The sequence below is a fragment of the Solanum dulcamara genome, chromosome 5, assembly GCF_947179165.1.
Source record: "Solanum dulcamara chromosome 5, daSolDulc1.2, whole genome shotgun sequence".
NCBI classification, from domain to species: Eukaryota; Viridiplantae; Streptophyta; class Magnoliopsida; order Solanales; family Solanaceae; genus Solanum; species Solanum dulcamara.
Window position 1 is genome coordinate 75,274,364 of NC_077241.1, and position 21,557 is coordinate 75,295,920.

At 28.7% G+C, this 21,557-nt stretch overlaps 1 protein-coding gene across 1 annotated transcript; it reads left to right on the forward strand.

Annotated features, from left to right (window-relative positions):
- The first annotated feature begins 14,129 nt into the window (after positions 1 to 14,129).
- LOC129889858 (probable aspartyl protease At4g16563) lies at positions 14,130 to 16,079 on the forward strand. The gene has a single exon (XM_055965324.1). The coding sequence runs from the start codon at positions 14,337 to 14,339 to the stop codon at positions 15,807 to 15,809; it is 1,473 nt and encodes a 490-aa protein (XP_055821299.1). The 5' UTR covers positions 14,130 to 14,336; the 3' UTR covers positions 15,810 to 16,079.
- The last annotated feature ends 5,478 nt before the right edge of the window (positions 16,080 to 21,557 follow it).

The following is a 21,557-nucleotide window of genomic DNA, read 5'->3' on the forward strand; positions in this document are numbered from 1 at the left end:
CTATGGAGAATTTGTGACGATCCAAATATGATTTGTGATTATTCCAACACGTTAGCTAGATTGAAATACCGTAATCTAAATTTTAAGATAGCACGTATTTCAAGAAGCAATTGCACTTTTTTCTCCCATGTAGGTTTTAATCAACACTTGTCCATACAAAGGTGGTTTGAAACTCACTATCTTTGGCTCGAATTATGTGTGTATGTAATAAAAAAAAATAAGATCCGCTTATTTTGAACGCACTGAATTTAAATTTTGGATTCGCCTCTTTAATAAGGCACACGGTGACTGACACTTGACGAAACTAGAGAAGTGGAAAGCTGTCTCATTAAAGAATAGGGTAGAAGATATGAAAGAGGGATAAATGTTCCACTCTTTTTTTCCTCTTTTGTTGGTAGTGTATTAGCTGGTTGATGTTGCCATTACGTGACACAGTTTCTTCAGTAGCACCATGACCTATTATTTCACAAGCATGGCATGAAGCTAGCCTGGATACAGCTCTTTAAAGTTGAATACTACTTCATTATCATCATCATTATTTCTAGAGTGGTTTTTAGTAGAAAGCGCATTATTCCTGAAGTAAGATTTTCCAATGCAAATTCGGATTAATCCAGCTCTAAATCGGATATCAAACATCGTGCTCCACTCCGAAAGAGAAGGAACGGAAAGAGCAGACGGCATCTCTCGTCTTCTTCGTGGAAATTACACAAAAAAAAGATCATGTCTACTTTTGTATTACATCATTTATTTGCTAGGTATTGAACTATACTGAATATAGTAAATATTTAACAAAAAAAGATTGCACCCTAAAAGAAATATAATTAAGAAGCCCCTATGAATTTGTAAAACTAGCCACGAGTGTTTTCTATTGATTAGACTTGGGCTGAATAGTTATGGCCACATCTATGAAACATTAGCTGTATTACCATATTGGGAATTTGATATCAGAAACTTGGAGAAAATTAATCATTTGCATGGAGCTAGCGTGTATCATCTTTTCTTCTTCCTTTTCTTTTTGGGTGGGTGGGATGGGGTGACTAGCTGGGTGTGGATTGGGAGAATTTGTATCTCTATATAATAAGGAGATTAAAAAAAAATAAAAAAATTGAACTTCATACAAATAGAAAGTTTAGCCGCTTTAAAAGCATCTTCATAAATATAAATGAGCTATGAAGTTAGGTTTTGATAGAATCTAACAATAGACCTGGCGGTACTTCATGCTTACAAGTCTGAAGGTGATTTTCACATGGATAAATTTTGGTTATTCTTTAAATATGGATTCTAAAAACGGCTATTTTGTTTACTTGCCCTTTAAAAGAGACTAACAAATACCTGATCACTCAGTAAATTATTCGGTGACCTTGAAAATGAATGGCTTTGACCCTTATTTCCTTATTTATGTAAATTTTCAAGATCAAAAGTTAAAAGATTTTGAACTTGATGGACCAAAAATTCAATTCATTTTTATGAATTATCCGTTATTATTCATATCTATTAATTTTAAATTTTAAATCTGCTTATGGATGTCGACAACCAAAAGTCTTTGAACCAAGCTCATAATTGTCCTTTTTGTAGTAATCCAAATAATGAACCCATACAGGTCCACACGTTGACGGAAAAATTCTTAGTTGATGCTCCCAATTATTGTGTTTAGTTAAATAATCGTTAAGTGAATTTTTGAGTGAATTTTCATTGTTTAAAATAATTGAATTGTTCAAAGTTTAAGATTGATGTTTGATTTTTTTTTTCATATTTGCTCTTTTATTTATTGAAGTTTTATATTTTTTAAGAGATAAATCACACTACTTAAAAAGTTATATTTATGATTTTACAAAGGGCAATAGTGGAAAGTATGACTCAAATTTTGTCATTGAATGCTTTTATTAATATGTGTATATTATCTTAGAAATTCAACTAATATGGAATAGAGAGTAATTAATAAGGATAATCATATTAATTAATTATATTGATGAATTCGTAGGGCCTCATATTATTAGTTCAACAAATCTTCTCACAAGTATATAAAGAAAGGATATGAGCCAATAAAGTAACATCTTTTTATGAATAGATTATGGATAAAACAGTAAAATTTGGAAGGTGAGTTAGGTAAGGATTACCAACAAGTTGAGTATTATTAGTCACTAAAGCATTTTTAAAATATCTACTCAATTATTAGCAATTCCACACTGGGAACCACAAGTTTTAGCAGTAGTACTAATTAATTGACTGATGATTACATCTGGCAATATAAATTATAGTACTGGATTAATTAATTAAGATATGTTTCTTCATATTAAATACATTTAGCATAAAATACTTGATAGACTTTAGTGCTCTTTTTCTTTTAACAATATATTTCATATAATTTACGTGCACCTTAATTATTTTATCAGATATTTACTATATATCTCCCATAAATGAAGTTTGGGTGACTTTGTGTCCATCATAAAATTTTCCTTGCAAAGCGAACCTAGTCAAGTAATGAAAGTAGAAAGAAAAAAGACCTTCCTCACGCCTAGACGGACAATCTTTACCGAAGTTCCTCCTTTCCAACCTCTTCTACAACACTCATTTCATCAAAGAAGGACGAAGCAGCAACGACTACTCTGATTGAGTATGGATCGAGAAAAAGTAGCAGCTAAAATATATTGATGCAGAAGTAATGGAGGATCTATATAATTTATTGTTGACCATCAAACCATAAATTCTACTAGCAGAAGCGGAAAGGAGTTTAATCAAATTCTTTTGTCGAAAAATCACAGTACATATATAATTAATATTAATTATTATGTATACGACATATATATTGATGATGAATCCTTTTAATGAAAATTCCATCTTCGTTAGTGAATTTGGTGTACCAATGTCCTAGATGGTATTCAATTTTAGTTAGATTTGTAACATAGTAAGTATTTTAATAGAACACGACAATTTTTTTAAAAAAAAAGTAATAAGGGAGTAGGAAAATGTGGACAATACTTAGAGAGTTCTTGTTCAAAGTTAATAATGCAATATAGGTATGGCAATAATCATGAGTCATAATCAAAATACTTCACCACCTAACTCTTAGTTTTTGGTCTCCATTAGCCAACCCCATACCATATCTATCTATCTTTCTAGTAAAAAGTATCACTAAGACTTTTAGATGCAAGTGTTTGTCCTCATCATACTTGTCAAATTTCTTTGATATGATAACATATTGGTCTTACATAAACATCAAGTATATAGAAATTTCACATAATTGGATTGTCCTTTTGCCTCCAAAGAGAATAATGCTTTGAATTTTTTTAGGAGTATATATCCATCTCAATTATATCAATGGGGTTGTGAAATAGAGTTGAGTAAAATCAACAAAAATGAGTAGTCCCTTTAATTATTGATGGACAAATTTGATGTCCATTGTGAACAACATATTTGGGAGGTTTGAGTTATATGTTAACCAAGTTGTGGCCTAATAGTCAATGAAATGTATTGAGAATTATAAGATTTCAAGTTTAAATTTTAGAGAAAGAAGAATATTACCTTTTCACTTGTCCCAAAGTCTTGGTGGATAGAGACGTCGATATGTGTGCTAGCGACAGATAAATGATATCTCGGAGAATTAGTTGAGGTCAGGGGGCGGATGCAACCCTGGATAAAAAATTACAGTGTATATTTAGGTTAAATTTTCTGTGTTATGTATATATATTAACTTTTGAAAACCCTGAACATATATTACTGTGTATATTTAAGTCTAGTTATGTTTAAGAACACCCTAATGAAAATTCTGAATCCGCCACTGATTGAGGTATGTACAAGTTGGCACGAACACCAAATTAATTTTAAAATCTAGATATATTTTACTTTCCTTATCAAAAAAATAAAAATAATAAAAGAAGAAGATATTATATGCTATGTGGTTGGATGAATATGATTGTTTCATCTTTAATCAAAGATCATGTATTTAAGCCTCGAGAACGGAAAAATAACTTTGAGGGAAATATTTTCTTTTAATAAGCTTTCCGTGACACGAATTCATATTAATCGAGAATACTTGGGATCTCAAAATAGATATCAGACACCGAGTGAATTTTAAGAGTCAAACAAATAATTTAATTTTAATCGTGAATTCAAACAAAAAATCTTTAATTTTTTTTTGAAATAAACTTTATATATTTAAAAACTACATAAAAATACTATAAATTATAATAATTCAAAATATTTAAAAATATATAACTAAAAAAAATTATTTAAATTTTGAAATTTGAAATACGCTACATAAATGGAAACCGAGGAGGGTATATGTTGGTGACAAGTTTTTGACAGTAAGGGACGCGAGATTTGAATGTCCAAAAATAAATGGTCCAATGACAAAACAGAAAGGATAAAAGAAGATGGGTTTAAAGTGTACCTTCTTATTAAAAAGAGAGTCCTAATTTCTGAACTTAGAAATATCCTTAAAATGGGCCCCACATAGGGGATTAGGTAGGCAGCAAAGTGTAAGGTGCCACGACAAGTGAGGGTTGCTTAGTTGGTTAAGCACCTCCACCCACGACCGGTAGGTCCTGGGTTCGAGTCACATTGGAGGGGAAGTGTGGAAACACTATAAATCCTTCAAAATGGGGGTAAAAAAAAAAAAAAAAAAAAAAAAAAAAAAGGTGCCGCGTAAGGAATCTTATGAGGCCATTTATATTGACTTATAAATTGTTTTCAATTTTTTTCTGATAAACTTATTTTAATCAGTTTATAAGTTGAAAACAGGTTATAAGTCCAAAAAAAAAGTTGGTCTGCATCTACTTTTTTTTTAACTTATAAGCAATTTTCAACTTATAAACTGATTAAAAATAAATCGATCCAAACAGGTTATATGTCTTTTATCTGTTGGGTGAGCTGGAAAGTGGACCACCACTATACTCAATAGTTTCTGGCCTCTTTTTATTCGATGCAAAAAAATGAGTCTAAAGTTTTATACTTTATATACAATAAAATTTATATACGTATCTTTTAACTTGATCCTTCAATTTTGAATATATATAAATAGAAATTTAAACTTATATAGAGTCGAATAGGTAAATACATATATTTTACTTGGCATCTTATGTAATCATTCAATTCTATGTGACATTTTAGGTGTATTATATCATGCAGAATACGTATGTCTATTTATTTATTTTTATATAAGTTATAATATTTATTTAAGCACATTCAAAATTGAAGAATATAAATATTAATTGATATTAAATTAAAATATATATTTACGTATCGTGCCTTTAAAAAATAACCACACTCAATTCAGTTTTCCTATACTGAATAATCAATTTTATTTGGGTTCAATGGTTTGATGTTATCACTAATTTGATATTCCCTCAAGTAGACATGATTTTTCAATTAGATATTTCACTTGAGACATATTTTAATTATACACTCAATCTGTTCAAAAATTATTTTATCAGACCCTTTTTTTGGTAACCAACAAAAAATATAAGAATATTTTTTTAAAAAAATAAAATTTCATGCCAACTTTAGATACAAAATTTAATTAAGATATTTAAGTGAAAAATCTTATTAACTTTGAGTGAAAAATGTTTTAATTTTTTGAAATAAGTTTCTTGTTGCCTACCATCTCAAGCAGTAATTTGTTTCCCCAAAAAATGGTTTACACTAACGACAAAAACATATTAGATTTTTCTAAAGATAAATTTCCAAAGATTTATGTACGAGATCTTGTCTCAAACCCCCCCCCCCCCCAACCCAACACACACAAAAAAAAAAATTGTATTTTGCTGCCTAGTAGATTCTAACAAATGATCTTGTAAATTTTAACATTAACTAAAAAATAAAATCAACCAGTAATCGATAATCGTGGTACTTGGGCAATTTACGAACATCTCAACTTATTTAAGTAGAAAGCGCATAATACTTATTACTTATTTTAAAGTAATAAGTATATTAAATACATGAAATTTACGGACATCTCAACTTATTTAAGGGTTACATGGTACCTCTGCAATCTATCTTGTTTTTATAAAAGAAGACTTTCTATTAAAGATTCAATAGCAATAGGGAAAGAAACAAACAATTTTTTGTATTCATACTGTTATTGAATCTTTAATAGTGAACCTAAATTAGGGGAAGGGAGGGGTGAATATGATTAATTAAAGGGGGGAAATGTCATCTTCAATATTCAATGGGTTATTAGTAGAATGAAGTGACATTGAACTCAAGAGCATTGGATATAGAGCAAAAGCTGTCCCTATTTCATTGGAACTAGGTTCATGCACCTTGTAATTGCTTTCCTTTCTTTGGGTTTTTTATTCGCCCGACTACTCCTAAGAAGAATATTCAAAGTTTTCATTTTTGATCGAATTGGCATCTAGTAAGCCTCGAGATCTTACAGATGCTATTGAGAATCATCATTAACCAATCATGTATCGGACGCACCATCCGCACGCCTTTCCTCCTTCTCTCACTTTGGAAAGATTTTTTCGTATTTTTTTATGATGACTCCGCTTCGAAGCTTCCAGGATGACTTATTTTCTATTATGGTTTTAGAGAATAACTCGGTCCCTTGCTTCCATTAGTCAGGCGCATGATCGCATCTCTGACTTTCGATATCTACATTGAAACCCAGCTAATTCGGATCATGCACTGTAGGGTTCATTCTCGAGTGACGCTCCGAACATAACATTTTCCCCACTTATTTGAGTTATTCTTAGTTATTTGGGGGAGAGGGCTGTGGGTGTAGATAGCTATTGGGACATCTATATTTTATAACAAAGATGGATAGAGAAACGGTGACGTGGAACCCTTTTATGGCGAGCATTACTATTTATCTTTTTTGTGAGATTTTTGACATTTTTTTCCTTTTTTCCCTCATTTTCTGATTAAATGATTGACTATATTCTACATTATTATCAATACAGTCATTTAATTCATATCAGTTACATATGCCTTTTGTTTTTCCATGATTAATTAATATTATTTAATTAGCTGACTATTTAGGTTTGGTGAGGAACCTCCAAAAATATTAAAAACTAAATAGTTTGTTAATTTCCATCTTTTTGCTGATAGTGCAAATTTCATTTTGTAGGAAAAGAAGTTTACTCAAGCAAATAAGAAGAGAACAAAGTTGCAAATAAGCAAAAAGATTTTTCACCTTTTTAACCTCTTTTCCTTCTATATTTTTTATTTGACATTTAAAGCGGAAAAAAGCTATAAAAATGCATAATTCAAATTTGAATAGATATACACACTTATTTATTAGAAAAAATAATGTATTTTTTTTCTTCTTTTTTCATTCTGGTTTTTGTTTATCTTTTTTTTAAAATTACTTAAATAATATATATCTATAGTAAGTTAGGCATAGTAAAATTTTGTTGCCCTTTTTTATTTTGTACTTATTACACATTTATTTTTATTATAACTTTATAAGACTATCTAGAATTCAGTAGTGAGAATGTATAAAAAAATTATTTATATTGTCTATTTTGCATCTGCTCTATTTGAAAAATCTTCGAACCTCCACAACTTTTGGTATATTGAGATTAATATTTTGTACCAGTAACGTCTCCATTCTCTTCCTTTTTTTAATACATTAAAACAATTCTACTCTTTTCTCATTGCTTATCATATTTTTACTATTAATGTGCTTCATTTTACTCGGCATAAATTCAAATTAATTGAAAATTACGATGATGCCGAGCACCTAATGATATACCAAAAAAAAAACAATTCAAAATAGTTTCGCACGAACTCCTTCGCAATAATGTAAAAAGAATAAGAAATGGAATAAATGTTCTTTGAGAAACGGGTAAATCGAAAAGGGAAATGAATTTAAATAACAAAAATATTTTTTCCGTTCATTTTTACTTATTTACTATATTAAAATTATATTTAATTTTCGTATATTAAGAAAAATATATAATATTTTTTCATATTTATTTTTAATATTAACTATTTATTTCTTAAATTATTATTTTTAATTATTATTTTTTAGTGACGTGCAAAGTCTAAAATGAACAAGTGAAAGAGTAAAACATTTGCTTTGAGCTGCAATAAAAGATCTGGGAAATGTCTTTAATTTTAGGCAATAAATGTACTCTGTGCCCTTAATACAGCTCATGCCATTGAATATAAAATCTCTTATTGTTTGACCTTGACATAGTTGACTTTTTACTAATTTTAATTTCTTTAGCTTTATTTAATTTAAAACTTTGGTCTGACATTAAATAAGTTCAAATATTCCCTGGGTTGTTACCTGTCCAAAGATTTAGGCTTATCCATTCTTGATTCATCTCACTTGATTGATACTTCCTCAGTTGCGTTTTATTTGTCATACTTTAAACTTTACATGTCTTTTATTAAATAATAATTATTATAAGTATTTTAAAATATTATATTAATATTGAGGATACAACAACAGAAAAATATATACTTTTCTTGATAAAATAAATAGTGATGAAATCAATTTTTTTATTAAGAGGGTTAAAAATATAAAAAGTAAATATACGAAAAAATTAAAAGAGGATTCAATATTTATTATATGTACATAAAAAATAATTTTATTTATTTATAAATAATGTAATTTTTTATCGAAAAAAATTGGAATAAACTCTTTTGATCGTATCTGGCTATGCCCCTAATGATAAAAGTGATAAATAAAAAATGGACGCGGAATAGGAATTACCACTTTCAATTTTTCATATTGAATAGACTCGTATTTAGTCTCTACTTTGACTAGAAAAATTAACTATTAATACTTCAAGTTTACTTATAGACTCATATTTAGTCTCTACTTTGACTAGAAAAATTAACTATTAATACTTCAAGTTTACTTAAATGTCCTAATATTCTCCACTGCTTATTAGAAGCAAGTAGTAGAGGATAATTATTGGCTTGAAATCTCATTTAATTGATAACTTTGTACAAATCAAAGTGTGATTTAGAGTTTGTTTATTTGGTAGATTATACTCCCTCTATTCCATGTTAAAGTGAATTTGTGAAGCAATGCATACATATTAAGAAAAACATTCAAGGACATAATTTGAACTATATTTTTCACTATTGTCCTTTGTAAAATCATAAATATAATTTTACAAGTAGTGTGATTCATCTCTTAGAAAATATAAAACTTCAATAAATGAAAGGGCAAACATGAAAAAAGTTCCAAACATCTATCTCAATTCAATTATTTTGAACCATGAAAAATTCCTCAAAAATTTACTTAATATGGAATGGAAGGAGTAGTTTTTTTAGAAAAATTAAGTGTTTTAAAATGATTTCAGATAAGTTATATATTTTTATAGAAGTGTTTAAGTGGGTGCGTAGATGAGCTTATTTTAAGTGATTTTTGGCCTTTAAGTTTTGAAAGTGTTTGGGTAACATAAAACCTTTTTAGGTTGAAAAAGTGTGGGGGGGGGGGGAGGGAATCAAAAACCAAAAGTTGAGTTTTTCTAATTTATAACTTTTAGTTTTTAGCTTATAAATCGTTTTAAAAAATCCATCCAAACACCCCCTAGAGTGATAATAAGTCGTTAATGTATTTCTGTTAAAATGACAAAATGTCCCTAAACTATTTATAAAAATATGAATTTAAAGGTATTTTTACATTAAAAAAAAAAAGAGAGATAAACGACAGAAATAAAATTAGGTATACAATTGTAATTTTGAAGATTACACAAAATATTAATTAGGTATACAATTGTAAGAGGTTTGATCAAACAAAAGGCGATTATAAATCGAAAATTAATTAATTATGAGTGACCAATTTATGAATTTTTTGCTGATTTTGTTTTACTTGTAAACACTTTTGATATTCACTAAAGGAGTAAATAAGTGATTTTTTTTTTATATATTAGTTATACAAAAGAGAAGATATTGAAGTGTTTCAAAATATTGTTCACGTTATTCAAGATAATTAAATCGTCATACTACAATATCTCTCGCTATTATCCATCTCTCCTTGATAAACTGATTATAGAAGATTTTAACTTATTTGGATTAGTTCCACTGTTAAATCTTTAATTAAAAAACTCAAAATCTGTAATTTTATCCACTTGCTAATACTGAAAGTGACTGTGTTTGCACTTGGATAAGCATAATTATAATCCGAAGATAAATTTATATCATCCATAATTAAACATAGTATAAATTTAGCTCATTAAATTTGGAATTACAATATAATTACTTTCGAAATTAGTTTTAGAATGAGTTTATTTTATATTTGATTGAGATAAAAATCACGGGAGGAGTTATCTTGTAATTGTATTGTAGTGCTTATTATTTTTATTGCATATTAAAAATAAAATAACAATCGTAAAATAACTAACCTCAAAATAATTATTGTAATGCTTAGTATTTTTATTCCATATTAAAATAAAATAACAATAAAAAAATAACTAATTTTAAAATAATTATTTTCAAAATAATTTATTCACCGATGAAACTAGCCTCGGAAAACGTTTAATGTGGTTCAAGAAAGGTCAATTCAACTAAGATGAAGATGCCATCCCATTCAATTACTACTTTGTTCATTTTCAATTGAATATGATGTTTCACCTGAAAACAATTTGACACGTTGATACATATTCAAATTAAAAATATCTTGTGAAAATGCACAAAAAAAATAAAAAAAAAATGGTGTCATTATGCTTCACTATATTAGTCACTTTAGAAGTCATTTGTTTCACAAATTAAGTTATTTTGAAATCATAAATAAGAGCTTATAATTTTTAATTTATCTCACTTGAGAGGTTCATAACTAAATAAAGTTACAAATAAAGTATAAATTTAATTTCAAATTTTGGAATATCTCATATATACTATGAATCAAACGACTAGTTAAGTTTTATCATGTCATCAAAAAAAAAAAATTAGGTTGAATTATATTAATGGAAAAGGGTAAAAATTACTCTTGAATTATTTGAAATAGCTCAAATATACCCTTCAACTATTTTTGAGATCAAATATACCCTCGTCGTTATTAAAAGAGATCACAAAATATTCTTTCACTTAACGATTGGCCGTTAAAACTAACGTGGCAGTGCCACATGAAAAAAATATCCACATAAACGGCCATGTCAACTTCTCTCCCTCTTCCTCTTTAGCTCAGGAGTATTTTTGACCTTTTTTTTTATAATTTTAAATTTTTTTTTCTAAATTTCCTACACCATCACATACCCCGTCTTCCACAACCCACCAATTTTTTTAATTATTAATTATTATTTTTTAAAACTTTCTACAACACCACATACACATATCCCCAACACCCCTCCCACCCCCCCACCCCATTTTTTTTTAAAGTTTTTAATTTTTTCCTGAATTTTCTACACCATTACATACCCGGGCCCCCACCTCCTCGCCCCCCAAAAAATAATCTTAAAAAGAGTTTTAAAAGTTATTTTTTTAGATTTTTACACTACCCACCCCTATGACCCCACCATCCCCTCCAAAATTTTAAATTTTTAACCACTCAATTATTTATTTTTTATAAAAGATAAATTAAATATGAAGTACATTGAATTTTTATTTTATTTTTTACCCCACGACCCCTTCCTCCACGACCGATACCCCACCCCTCCAAAAAAATGTTGAAAAGTTTTTATTTTTTATTCTCTATACCCACTTCTTAAAAAAATGTAAAACTTTTAAAAATAGTTTTTTGGGGGAGGGTTGAGGACGGAGGGGCTATGTGGTGGTGTAGAAATTTTTTTAAAAAAAATTAAAATATAAAAAAGGGTCAAAAATATTCTGAGCTAAAGAAGAAGAGAGAGAAAGGTTGACTGTACATTTGAATATTTTTTTTCATGTAGCACTGTCATGTTAGCTTTAACGATCAACCATTAAGTGGAAAGGTATTTGTGATATCTTTTGATAACGGCGAGGGCATATTTAAGCTATTTCAAATAGTTCAAAGGTAATTTTGACCATTTTCCATTATATTAATATGCGAAAATGTTATTGGGGACATCCTAAATTGCTCAATACAAAATTATTTTAAACGACTTTCGAAAACAACTTTTTTATTCTCACGAAATAGTGATAAAATCTGCATATATTTTATCATTTCTAAACTCCATTAATAATATTTCACTAAATATATTATTGGTACATCAGATTCAAAGAACTCAAGATACATCCAAATTAATAGACAGAGAATATATTGGTGTCTAGTAAAAAATCTTTTTAACTCCATACACAATCAAATAATGAATGGTGTATACATACAAAATATTCTTACCACATGCCTACATTTCATAAAATGTTTATAAAACATTGGACCAAAATCAAGTGGGAAATCCCCCATCTCCATCAGTCTTATGTCTTTTCCTCCTACACAAATACTATCATACGATTCATACCATTCCACACGCAACGGCCCGTCCCCTCATTTGAAAGCATATGAGAACCGACATATGAATCGTTAGAGTAAATAATTTTTATTTTTAAACTAAAAGATAAAATTGTTGGATTTTGAATTTTTTTAAAATTAAGCTTTAAAGATGAAGTGTGAGAAATTTAGTGAATTTGAAAAATAAATTTTATTTTAGATAGGAACTTTATCCTTATTGGCAACAAAGATGAGAACTTTTGTAAGCACCTCTTCTAGTTATTAAGAGTGGAGAGGAGAGTCTTCCGTCGCGCTAAAAGAGCTTATTTCTTCCGGATACCAAACATGTTTTGAACCCATATTTTTGTATATATTAATAATGAGGTTTACCCTCAGTTTTCAATATTGAATTTACTTCTTCTTTTTGTGTATATTTTCTTAGAAAATCATATCAAGTATTTGTATGATTTGTTAATGATTTTTAAATTCGCTAAAGTTATTGGAGGGTGAGGTACCGCAACATTACTAACAAATCACCTCGAGTACAATAAAAAATTAAATTATTTAAGAATACAAAATAAATTTTGTGATTTCAGATATTTTCTCTTAAACAATTACTGATTTCTATCTTTAAAACTTTTCTAGTTTACTGATTTGAAGACAATAAGAATAACAAAAATTGCTCTATATCGAATATATTTGGTCCTTGAAGCTTATTTATCCATAATTTTTAGATAACTTGACAGTAAAAGTTAAAATTATTAAAGATGATATACCAAACCCCCCTGATGAAATGGACTTATTGGGTGCAGTCACTTCCAAGTTGTTTTACCCATTCTATGTGCGTTTCGTGTAGACACCAAATTGATTCATGACTTGTCTTTACTTCTCCGCAAGGATAGCATATTTACTATTACTGTACTTTTCCCCTACATTTTACTCCTCCCTTCGTACTAAGAAATCATGGCACTATGAATTCCAAATACAATGGTCACCACTAAAGGTCCTAACTGTGATAATCATTCACTTTAATGATCTATCTTATGAAGTATTTTTGGCGAATTCAAATTAATTAGATAGCAAAAGTAAATATCAAATATAAGGTGGAAGTAAATAAGAAATATAATTGTTAAAATATTTATATGCGTTTGGACTATTTGAGTTAAAGTTATAAAAATAACATTTGAAACTCGAGATGAGAGAACAAGTTTGTAAAATTGAATATTAAAGAAATTTCACTTATACCATCATTATTTTGATTTGGGTCTTGGAAATCCATTCTACATGATCAAACTATTACTACGGCCGTTGATTAGATATAAAAAAAATAGTAATTTAAAAAGAGAGATTTTTAAAATTTAGAATCTAAAATATGTAAGTACTAGATATACACATTATATAGTGAATTTTCTTATATATTTTTTGTATAGTTCATTTTATATTTTTGATTTTTTTTTTTTATAAAAATTCTGATTCCGCTATAAATTTTTATGAATTTTTTAGGAAAATTTGTGTTCTTCGCAAATCATATATGAGAGACGTAAATTGAACTAAATAAGTCTAATATAACAAACATGATTGAAAAACATTGGCAAAAGAAATTGATATTTAACCTTTATTACAGAATATCACTAATTGTACTAACTCGGTAAGTCGCGGCTAGGATGGTTGATAACTTGATATATTAAAATGATCACAAAATTAATGTTTGAATTCAAAAAGAAAGGTCGACGGAAATTACACTACTTGGTTTTCGGCAATTGGCAATGGCCCTCCTTTTTATGTACAATAACAATTAAAAGATTATATTTCTCATAAGCCCTCCCCCAAAATCATCACCGAACCAGCAGCAGCAGCTTCGTCCTCTTCTTCTCTGCCACCCCATTATATAAACGTCTCATTTCTTCCACTCTTTTGTATACAACAAACAAAGAAAAATCCAACAATTAATCTCTCCTCTCTCTTGTGTACGTAAAAAGATAAGGTCGAGTACAGTTTTCATTTGAAAGAATACTCTGTTATCCCAACAATGGCTTCTTCTTCCTCTGTTTTATTCAAACTTTTCACTTTTTTCTCACTGTTCCTTTTCTCTTCTGCTTCTGGAACGTTGGTTTTCCCGTTAACGCATTCTTTTTCAAGAACCCAATTCAACAGTACTCACCATCATCTCAAATCCACCACCGTTCGCGCCGCCTCTCGTCTCCACCACCACCGTCATCCACACCGTCAAGTTTCTCTACCTCTCACTCCGGGAAGTGATTACACCCTCTCCTTTTCACTTGGGTCTCAAACTATTTCTCTGTACATGGATACTGGTAGCGACGTCGTTTGGCTCCCTTGTCACCCCTTTGATTGTATCCTCTGTGAAGGCAAGTACAACCCCATCTCTATCCCTAACCCTGGCCCTATTAATCTTACCTCCGCCGTCCCTGTCTCATGCAAGTCACGTGCTTGCTCCGCCGTCCACTCTTCTCTACCGTCCTCCGACCTCTGCTCTATTGCGAAATGCCCACTTGAAGATATTGAAATTTCTGATTGCAAATCCTATTCGTGTCCCCCTTTTTACTATGCTTATGGTGATGGAAGCTTCATCGCGAAGCTATACAGTGATGAATTAGCAATACCCATGTCGTCTCCGTCGTTGAATTTGAAGAATTTTACATTTGGGTGTGCTCACAGTGCTCTTGGTGAACCCATCGGGGTAGCTGGGTTTGGCCGGGGGACTCTTTCGTTGCCTGCGCAACTCGCGAACAACTCACCGGAAATCGGAAATTACTTCTCTTATTGCTTGGTTTCACACTCTTTTGACACCAATCGAGTTCATCGTCCGAGTCCGCTCATTCTCGGTCGATACTCAGTAGATGAAAAGATGAAGCAGATGAAGAATTATTTCATCGATTACGCTTACACCCCAATGCTCGAAAACCCAAAACACCCATATTTCTACAGTGTCGGACTCGAAGCAGTATCAATCGGGAAAACGAAAATTCCGGCACCGGCGAGCTTACGGCGAGTTGACAGAAGAGGAAACGGCGGGCTGGTGGTGGATTCCGGTACGACTTTTACTATGTTACCTTTGAAGTTCTATGAAACAGTAGTGACTGAATTCGACCGAAGAGTTGGACCGGCTTACAAACGAGCGAACCCGGTTGAGGAAACAACCGGGCTTCGCCCGTGTTACTACATGGATACCGGTTCTTCTTCTTCTTCTACTTCCGGTTCAACTGTTCCACAGCTGTTATTACATTTTGGGGGAAATTCCAGTGTGGTGATGCCTAGGAGAAACTATTTTTATGAGTTTGTTGATGATGAGAAAGTGAAGAGAAAAGTTGGATGTGTAATGCTGATGAACGGTGGTGATGAAGGGGAAAGTGGGCCCGGAGGGATATTAGGAAATTATTTTCAACAAGGATTTGAAGTTGTTTATGATTTGGAAAAGAAAAGAGTTGGATTTGCAAAGAGGAAGTGCGCATCTTTGTGGGATAACTTGAATCGGCACTAACGTGCGCTCTTGCGTAGGCTATGGAATTTGGACGTTGACTTTGAGTCTTTGACTTTCAGAATCAAGTCAAGTAGGGTCGGGTTGGGTCAAGGATATTTTGAGAATAAAGGTTTTTTTATTTATAAATATTTCTGTTGTTTTATTGTATAGCTGGAGTTTTGGTACATATTAGACAAAAATAATGAAAAATAGAAAGGAGGACGATGAGATAAAATGTGGATGTAATTTTTTGGCAATTGGATTTGTTAATTATTTTGTAGATTATGTAAACTGCCTCTTGAGTATTTAGTTTTGAAGATTTTGATGTATTTGCTTGAGTAGTTTTTACTTAAATGACATTACTCAAACAAATACATTTGTATAATTATTTCAAAGTTTTTTTTTTTCAAAAGTACATTGAATCGTGCTAGGGGAATGTCGTATTCAAAAATTTATGTGAAAACATACAAATACAAATGTTGATACCTCGTCAAATATAGGTTTGGTTCGGACTCAAAGAGAAAAAACAACAACATAATCTCTGAACAAGTTTGGGACATAAATCAAAATTGTCTTAACAAGTTTGAAGGCCTAAAACTAAATTTAATAGAGATGTTTTATTTTTTAGTTGACATAAATAAATTGAATAAGTATAACATATTCCGTGTAATAAATAAGGTGTGAAAAGGTAGAATATACACCGATATTATGAAATAAGAATGTAAACAATGTAAATTTTTCAATGAAAAATATATAATATAAAGTTAGAATAATAAAACATAACTGAAATTTTTTAAAAGTTTATATATATAGAAATAATGTTGCGCCTAATTTGATAACTTGATATAATGATATTAAAATAGTATTTGAGATTTGAAGAATACATCAAAAATAAATTTAATCTTTTTATAAACACAAAAGAATAGATTTTACATAACGTAGAAGGTTTGACCGTTCAAGAGACTTTATAATATTTAATAATGATAGAATAAAAATAGTGAAAAGTGAATAATAAAAGCAAATATAAGCATACTAATGTTAGTTCATAATAATCTTTAGAATATAAATGATGCAACAAAATAGATAGTCACATAAGAAAGTATGTTATAATTAACTAATTACAATTCCATTTCTCAATTATAATAACGAACCATATATTAAATGAGGTAAAAAATTATTCTATTTTCTACCCAAAAAATCTTTTTAAATTTATCAATATATGAGATTCTTTTAAAATAATATATATATTTAGGAGAAAGTAGGAGGCCCCGAAAAAATGGGATCGTAACCGATTGCTTTAGTGGCCATATGATTGGGACGGCCATGTCATAAATTGAATATTACTTTCACTTTTATTCTTTTAATAGTTGTCAAACTATTCTTAAAACTAGAAATGATTCAAAAATAAAACATAAATATGAGTAATTAATTTTCTTGAACTTATTACCAAGAAAATGCAAATGAAGGGCTAAAATGAAAAAAAGTTCAAACATTTATCTTGAACTTTAAACAATTCACTTATTCTGAAATAAGAAAAAAATTTCTAAAAATTCAGTTAAATATAGAATAGACGTAATAACAAATAAAAAAAGAGATTTTTCTTTAAAATAGACTAAAACTAAATTGAAACGGGTGAGTATAATATTCCCTTCGTACTATATTTGTTGATCACTTTTTATTTTGTATCGTGCTTAAAAAATTATAAATAAAAGTATAATTTTACTAATTCACCCCTTAAAGAATATCTTGGAAACTTTACAAATAAATGTACATTTTAAAAAAATATTAATTGCAAGAGTAATATAAAAAAATTAATTACTCCCTCTATTCCACGTTAACTGAATTTGTCAGGTAATAGACACATATTAAAAAAACATTAAAGAACATAATTTGAACCATACTTTCTATTATTGTCATTTGTAAAATCATAATTATAACTTTGCAATTAGCGTGATTTATCTCATAAAAAATATAAACTTCAATAAATGAAAGGACAAATATGAAAAAAGTTTCAAACATTCATCTTAAACTTTAAACAATTCAATTATTTTGAACAATTAAAAATCTTTCAAAAATTCATTTAGTATGGAATAAATGAAGTAATGTTTTTATTTTATTTAATAAGATGGAGGACTAATACTCCTCCATTCCTTTTTACTTGTCAAATTTTGATTTGACATATCTATTAAGAAAAATAATGATTGATATAGTGAATTTTATTATTTTACCTTTATTACTTGATAGAGTTTTAAATATATTTAATCACTATATTTTTTTAAAGATATTAATTCAATATTAATAAATTATGAGTGTAATAGAAAGAAAAAATGATTTTTTCTTGAATTGACAAGTAAAAACGAAAATTAAATTAAAAAATAAAATATTTAATAAGTAAATAAATAAAAATAATTATTTTTAATATAATAATAAACTATTATGAGACGTATGAAATATTATCCAATACAATATTTAATGGAGTTGAAAGGTAAGCCAATGTTACTAACCCGAAAAAAAAGAGTGACCAATGAAGGTTTGGACGTCAGCTAAAAGGAAACACGTGGCGAAACAAGACAAAGCACGCCGCCAATGGCATTGCATAAAAATGACGTCATATAAAAAGTGTGCTAATTTCAATAACAAAATAGTGGGGCCCAAAATTTTAGAAACGTGTGTGTCTGCTCATCGCTTAGCTGTCTCCCACTGCACATTTATTTGGTGCATTCTTTTCTTATTAGCCATACGTGTGCCTTATTTCTACATACTTCTTTCCTCAATAAAACATTCGTTGTCATTCTCTTTTGGTTCGGCTAAGTTATTTTTTTGATGAAGTTTTATATTTAAATTTTATCATGCATTATAATTATAGAGTTTGGGAAAAATATTTGATTTTTTAAAAAATATATGATTTATATGTATAAGTTTTAAAAATTATTTAAAATATTTATAAGATTATATTATTATTTTATAATGAATAAGTTTCGTAAAAAATTATGATAACGAACACAATTAATATGAATTGGAAAAAAGAGGAAGAAAATAAAAGGAAAATATTATTGATTTGTATACGAAAAAATATTATTACTATTTGTAATTGAAAGTGATTTAGAAGAGCAAGCTCGCATAAAAATTGTATTAAATATGTATATATCGGTATTAATTTTGTACAACAGATTAGGATTGAAATTTAGTCCAAAACTATAAATGATGGGTGTTTTTATAAAATATAAAAGTTTGAAATAATTTTTAATTTTTTAAAAGTTTCCAAATATAGAATTTGGCCCAAATTTTAGTTTTTTCTAGAAGTTGGGAATTTGGGATTTTTGTCAAATATATTTGCCAAGTAATGATAAATTATATGGTTAAACACTATTTTTTATTTTTTTTTAAAGTTTTTTCCAAATATATGGTACTATTTAATTTGATACAATTTTTTTTATTAAAAGATTGTTTTTTTTAAAAAAATTATGATCTGAAACACTCTCTGATCACTTGTTTGTCTATAAATCATTTTATTAAATATAAAAAATGAATTTTAAGTTATATTATTTTCAATTATAAAAAAATAACCTTCTTTTTAAAATAAATTAAATTGTAAAAATGTGTCGCAAGAAGACGGAGCATTTTCTTTTTGATTTAATGTTCGGTCCATTAAAGCTTTGGCTAAATTTAAGTCGCACGCTGTGGCTCCCAATGATTAGCTGGGCTTCTTCAATTCACAGCCATATGAAGGTTTTGGATAGAGCTAGCAAAGTTCCAGTTGCCTTTTGGGAGGGAGCCATCTTTTGTCTGTAATAGACTAATAGCAACAAAAAACTATAATAAGTGAAATCCTAGACCTATATGCCACTTGAAAAACAATGGCTTAAACACAACCAAGTGGTTCAACCATTTTCTTTCCATCCATAAAAGCCTTTTTCTTTTTTGTTAAATAATTATAAAGGAAGAGGCTTGAAGTGGAAAAGAAAAAAACAAGGAAATTGTCTAACATCAGGTAGCTTTTATTGATAGTGGTGGAGCCAAAGATTAACAAAATACAAAAATGTCACACCTAAAATTTTAACCTAAAGGCGTATTTGGTGCGAACAATTTTTCCTTTCTGAAAAATAAATGTTATTTTAATTTAGAAAAATATTATTTTTTCAAAAATATTGATATATATAATTTATGGAAATACTATGAAAGAGCAAAGGAACTTTCAGCTATCGTGGTGCTTTATACTCTATTCCTTTTATTTTATTCGTCACCTATATTAAAGTAAGATGTTTTGGGAAAAATTAAAAAAGTTTTATCATTATCTTTTTCTTCTCATATTACCCTTGTTATTACGTAACTAAATAAAATAGTAATAATCACATTTAAAATTCCAAAACATTATAATAAAATTAGTTTAACACAATAAAAGTCAAGTAGTCTGAATCAGTAATCAAATGAAGTATTAAATTTAACACACAATATATCCATAGATGTAAACTTTTGATGATTCATTGAATTCTTAACCAATAATAATTGAAGATTTCCATGGTTCTACGTTAATATAGGGATCACACTCAATACTAGTCTTTTCCATCAATTTATGAATTTTGTCACGTAATTGTTCGGTCCCATAATTAAATACAATCCCATTACATATGTTACTCTATCATGTTCCTATTTATATATCATCATTTTAGATTTCACACTTCATAAAAAATTAGGTAAATTTATCATTATATTTTTATTTAATGTTCTCTTGAAGTTAAATTTTCAATAAATGAACATGAATTAAGTTATTTTGATTAATTAATTTGACCAATGAACGTGACTTAATTACTTAGTTTTTCTATGTTGGTCAAATACATACTTTTAAGGGTAATAACTCTTAAGAATAAAATAAAAAAATAATATTATTTATCATTGATTTTATGAAATGACAAATATTTAGAAATATCTATTTTAAATAAGGAATACATATAAATATGAACGAACAGGTAATAGATCAAAGAGCAATTATTATATACAATAAACTTGTCTTGATCAAACACAAGAAAACAAAATATGATGGCTGTTACAATGATTGTGATGAGTCAAAAATTATCTTTAAAAACCTCTATAACAAATACAATTTAACTCCTCTATAACACTATAACAGTGTTCATTTATTAGAATATTTTCTTTTGATTGTTATAGAAAAATGAAGTTATATATATATATATATATCAAGTACCAACTTAATCATTGTATAGGTTAGCACGTCATATTTTATTGGAGATTCAAAATACAAAAGTTAAACCATCTAATTTTGGTGAAAAATCAGAAATTGGTTCCTTAGTACTTAGTTCTATTAAAATAAAACTTAATTTATTTAAAAATTACATGAAAAGTAATTACATTAAAAATATTTGTAAGTTGTTGCCGAAGAAAAAAAGTTAATTTAAATCTCTAATTAATAATAGTATCTTGTGACCCGAATCTTACTATTTTGGTGGGCCGATACTTAATGGTTTTCTGGTGATCCAATGTGGACGATCCACTTCAAAACTAAAATTGGGCCTTGAGTCCAAATTGGAGAAAATAACAAAAACAGTCCCTTCTGTTCCGGGGAGATTCACAATGGTCTCTTAAATTTTCACCCAAGTAATTTTGGTCCTTTAATTTTACCGAAACTAAACACTTTTAGTTTCTGTCAAATATTTAACAAATTTTGATTATCAGATCCCATAAATCGTAACACCAAAAACTGTTTCCAAATAGTAAATTAAAGGGCAGCCCGGTGCACTTAAGCTCCCGCTA

Excerpts from the sequence above, each read along its gene's own strand:
- LOC129889858 (XM_055965324.1), top strand. The coding sequence starts at position 14,337 with ATGGCTTCTTCTTCCTCTGTTTTATTCAAACTTTTCACTTTTTTCTCA.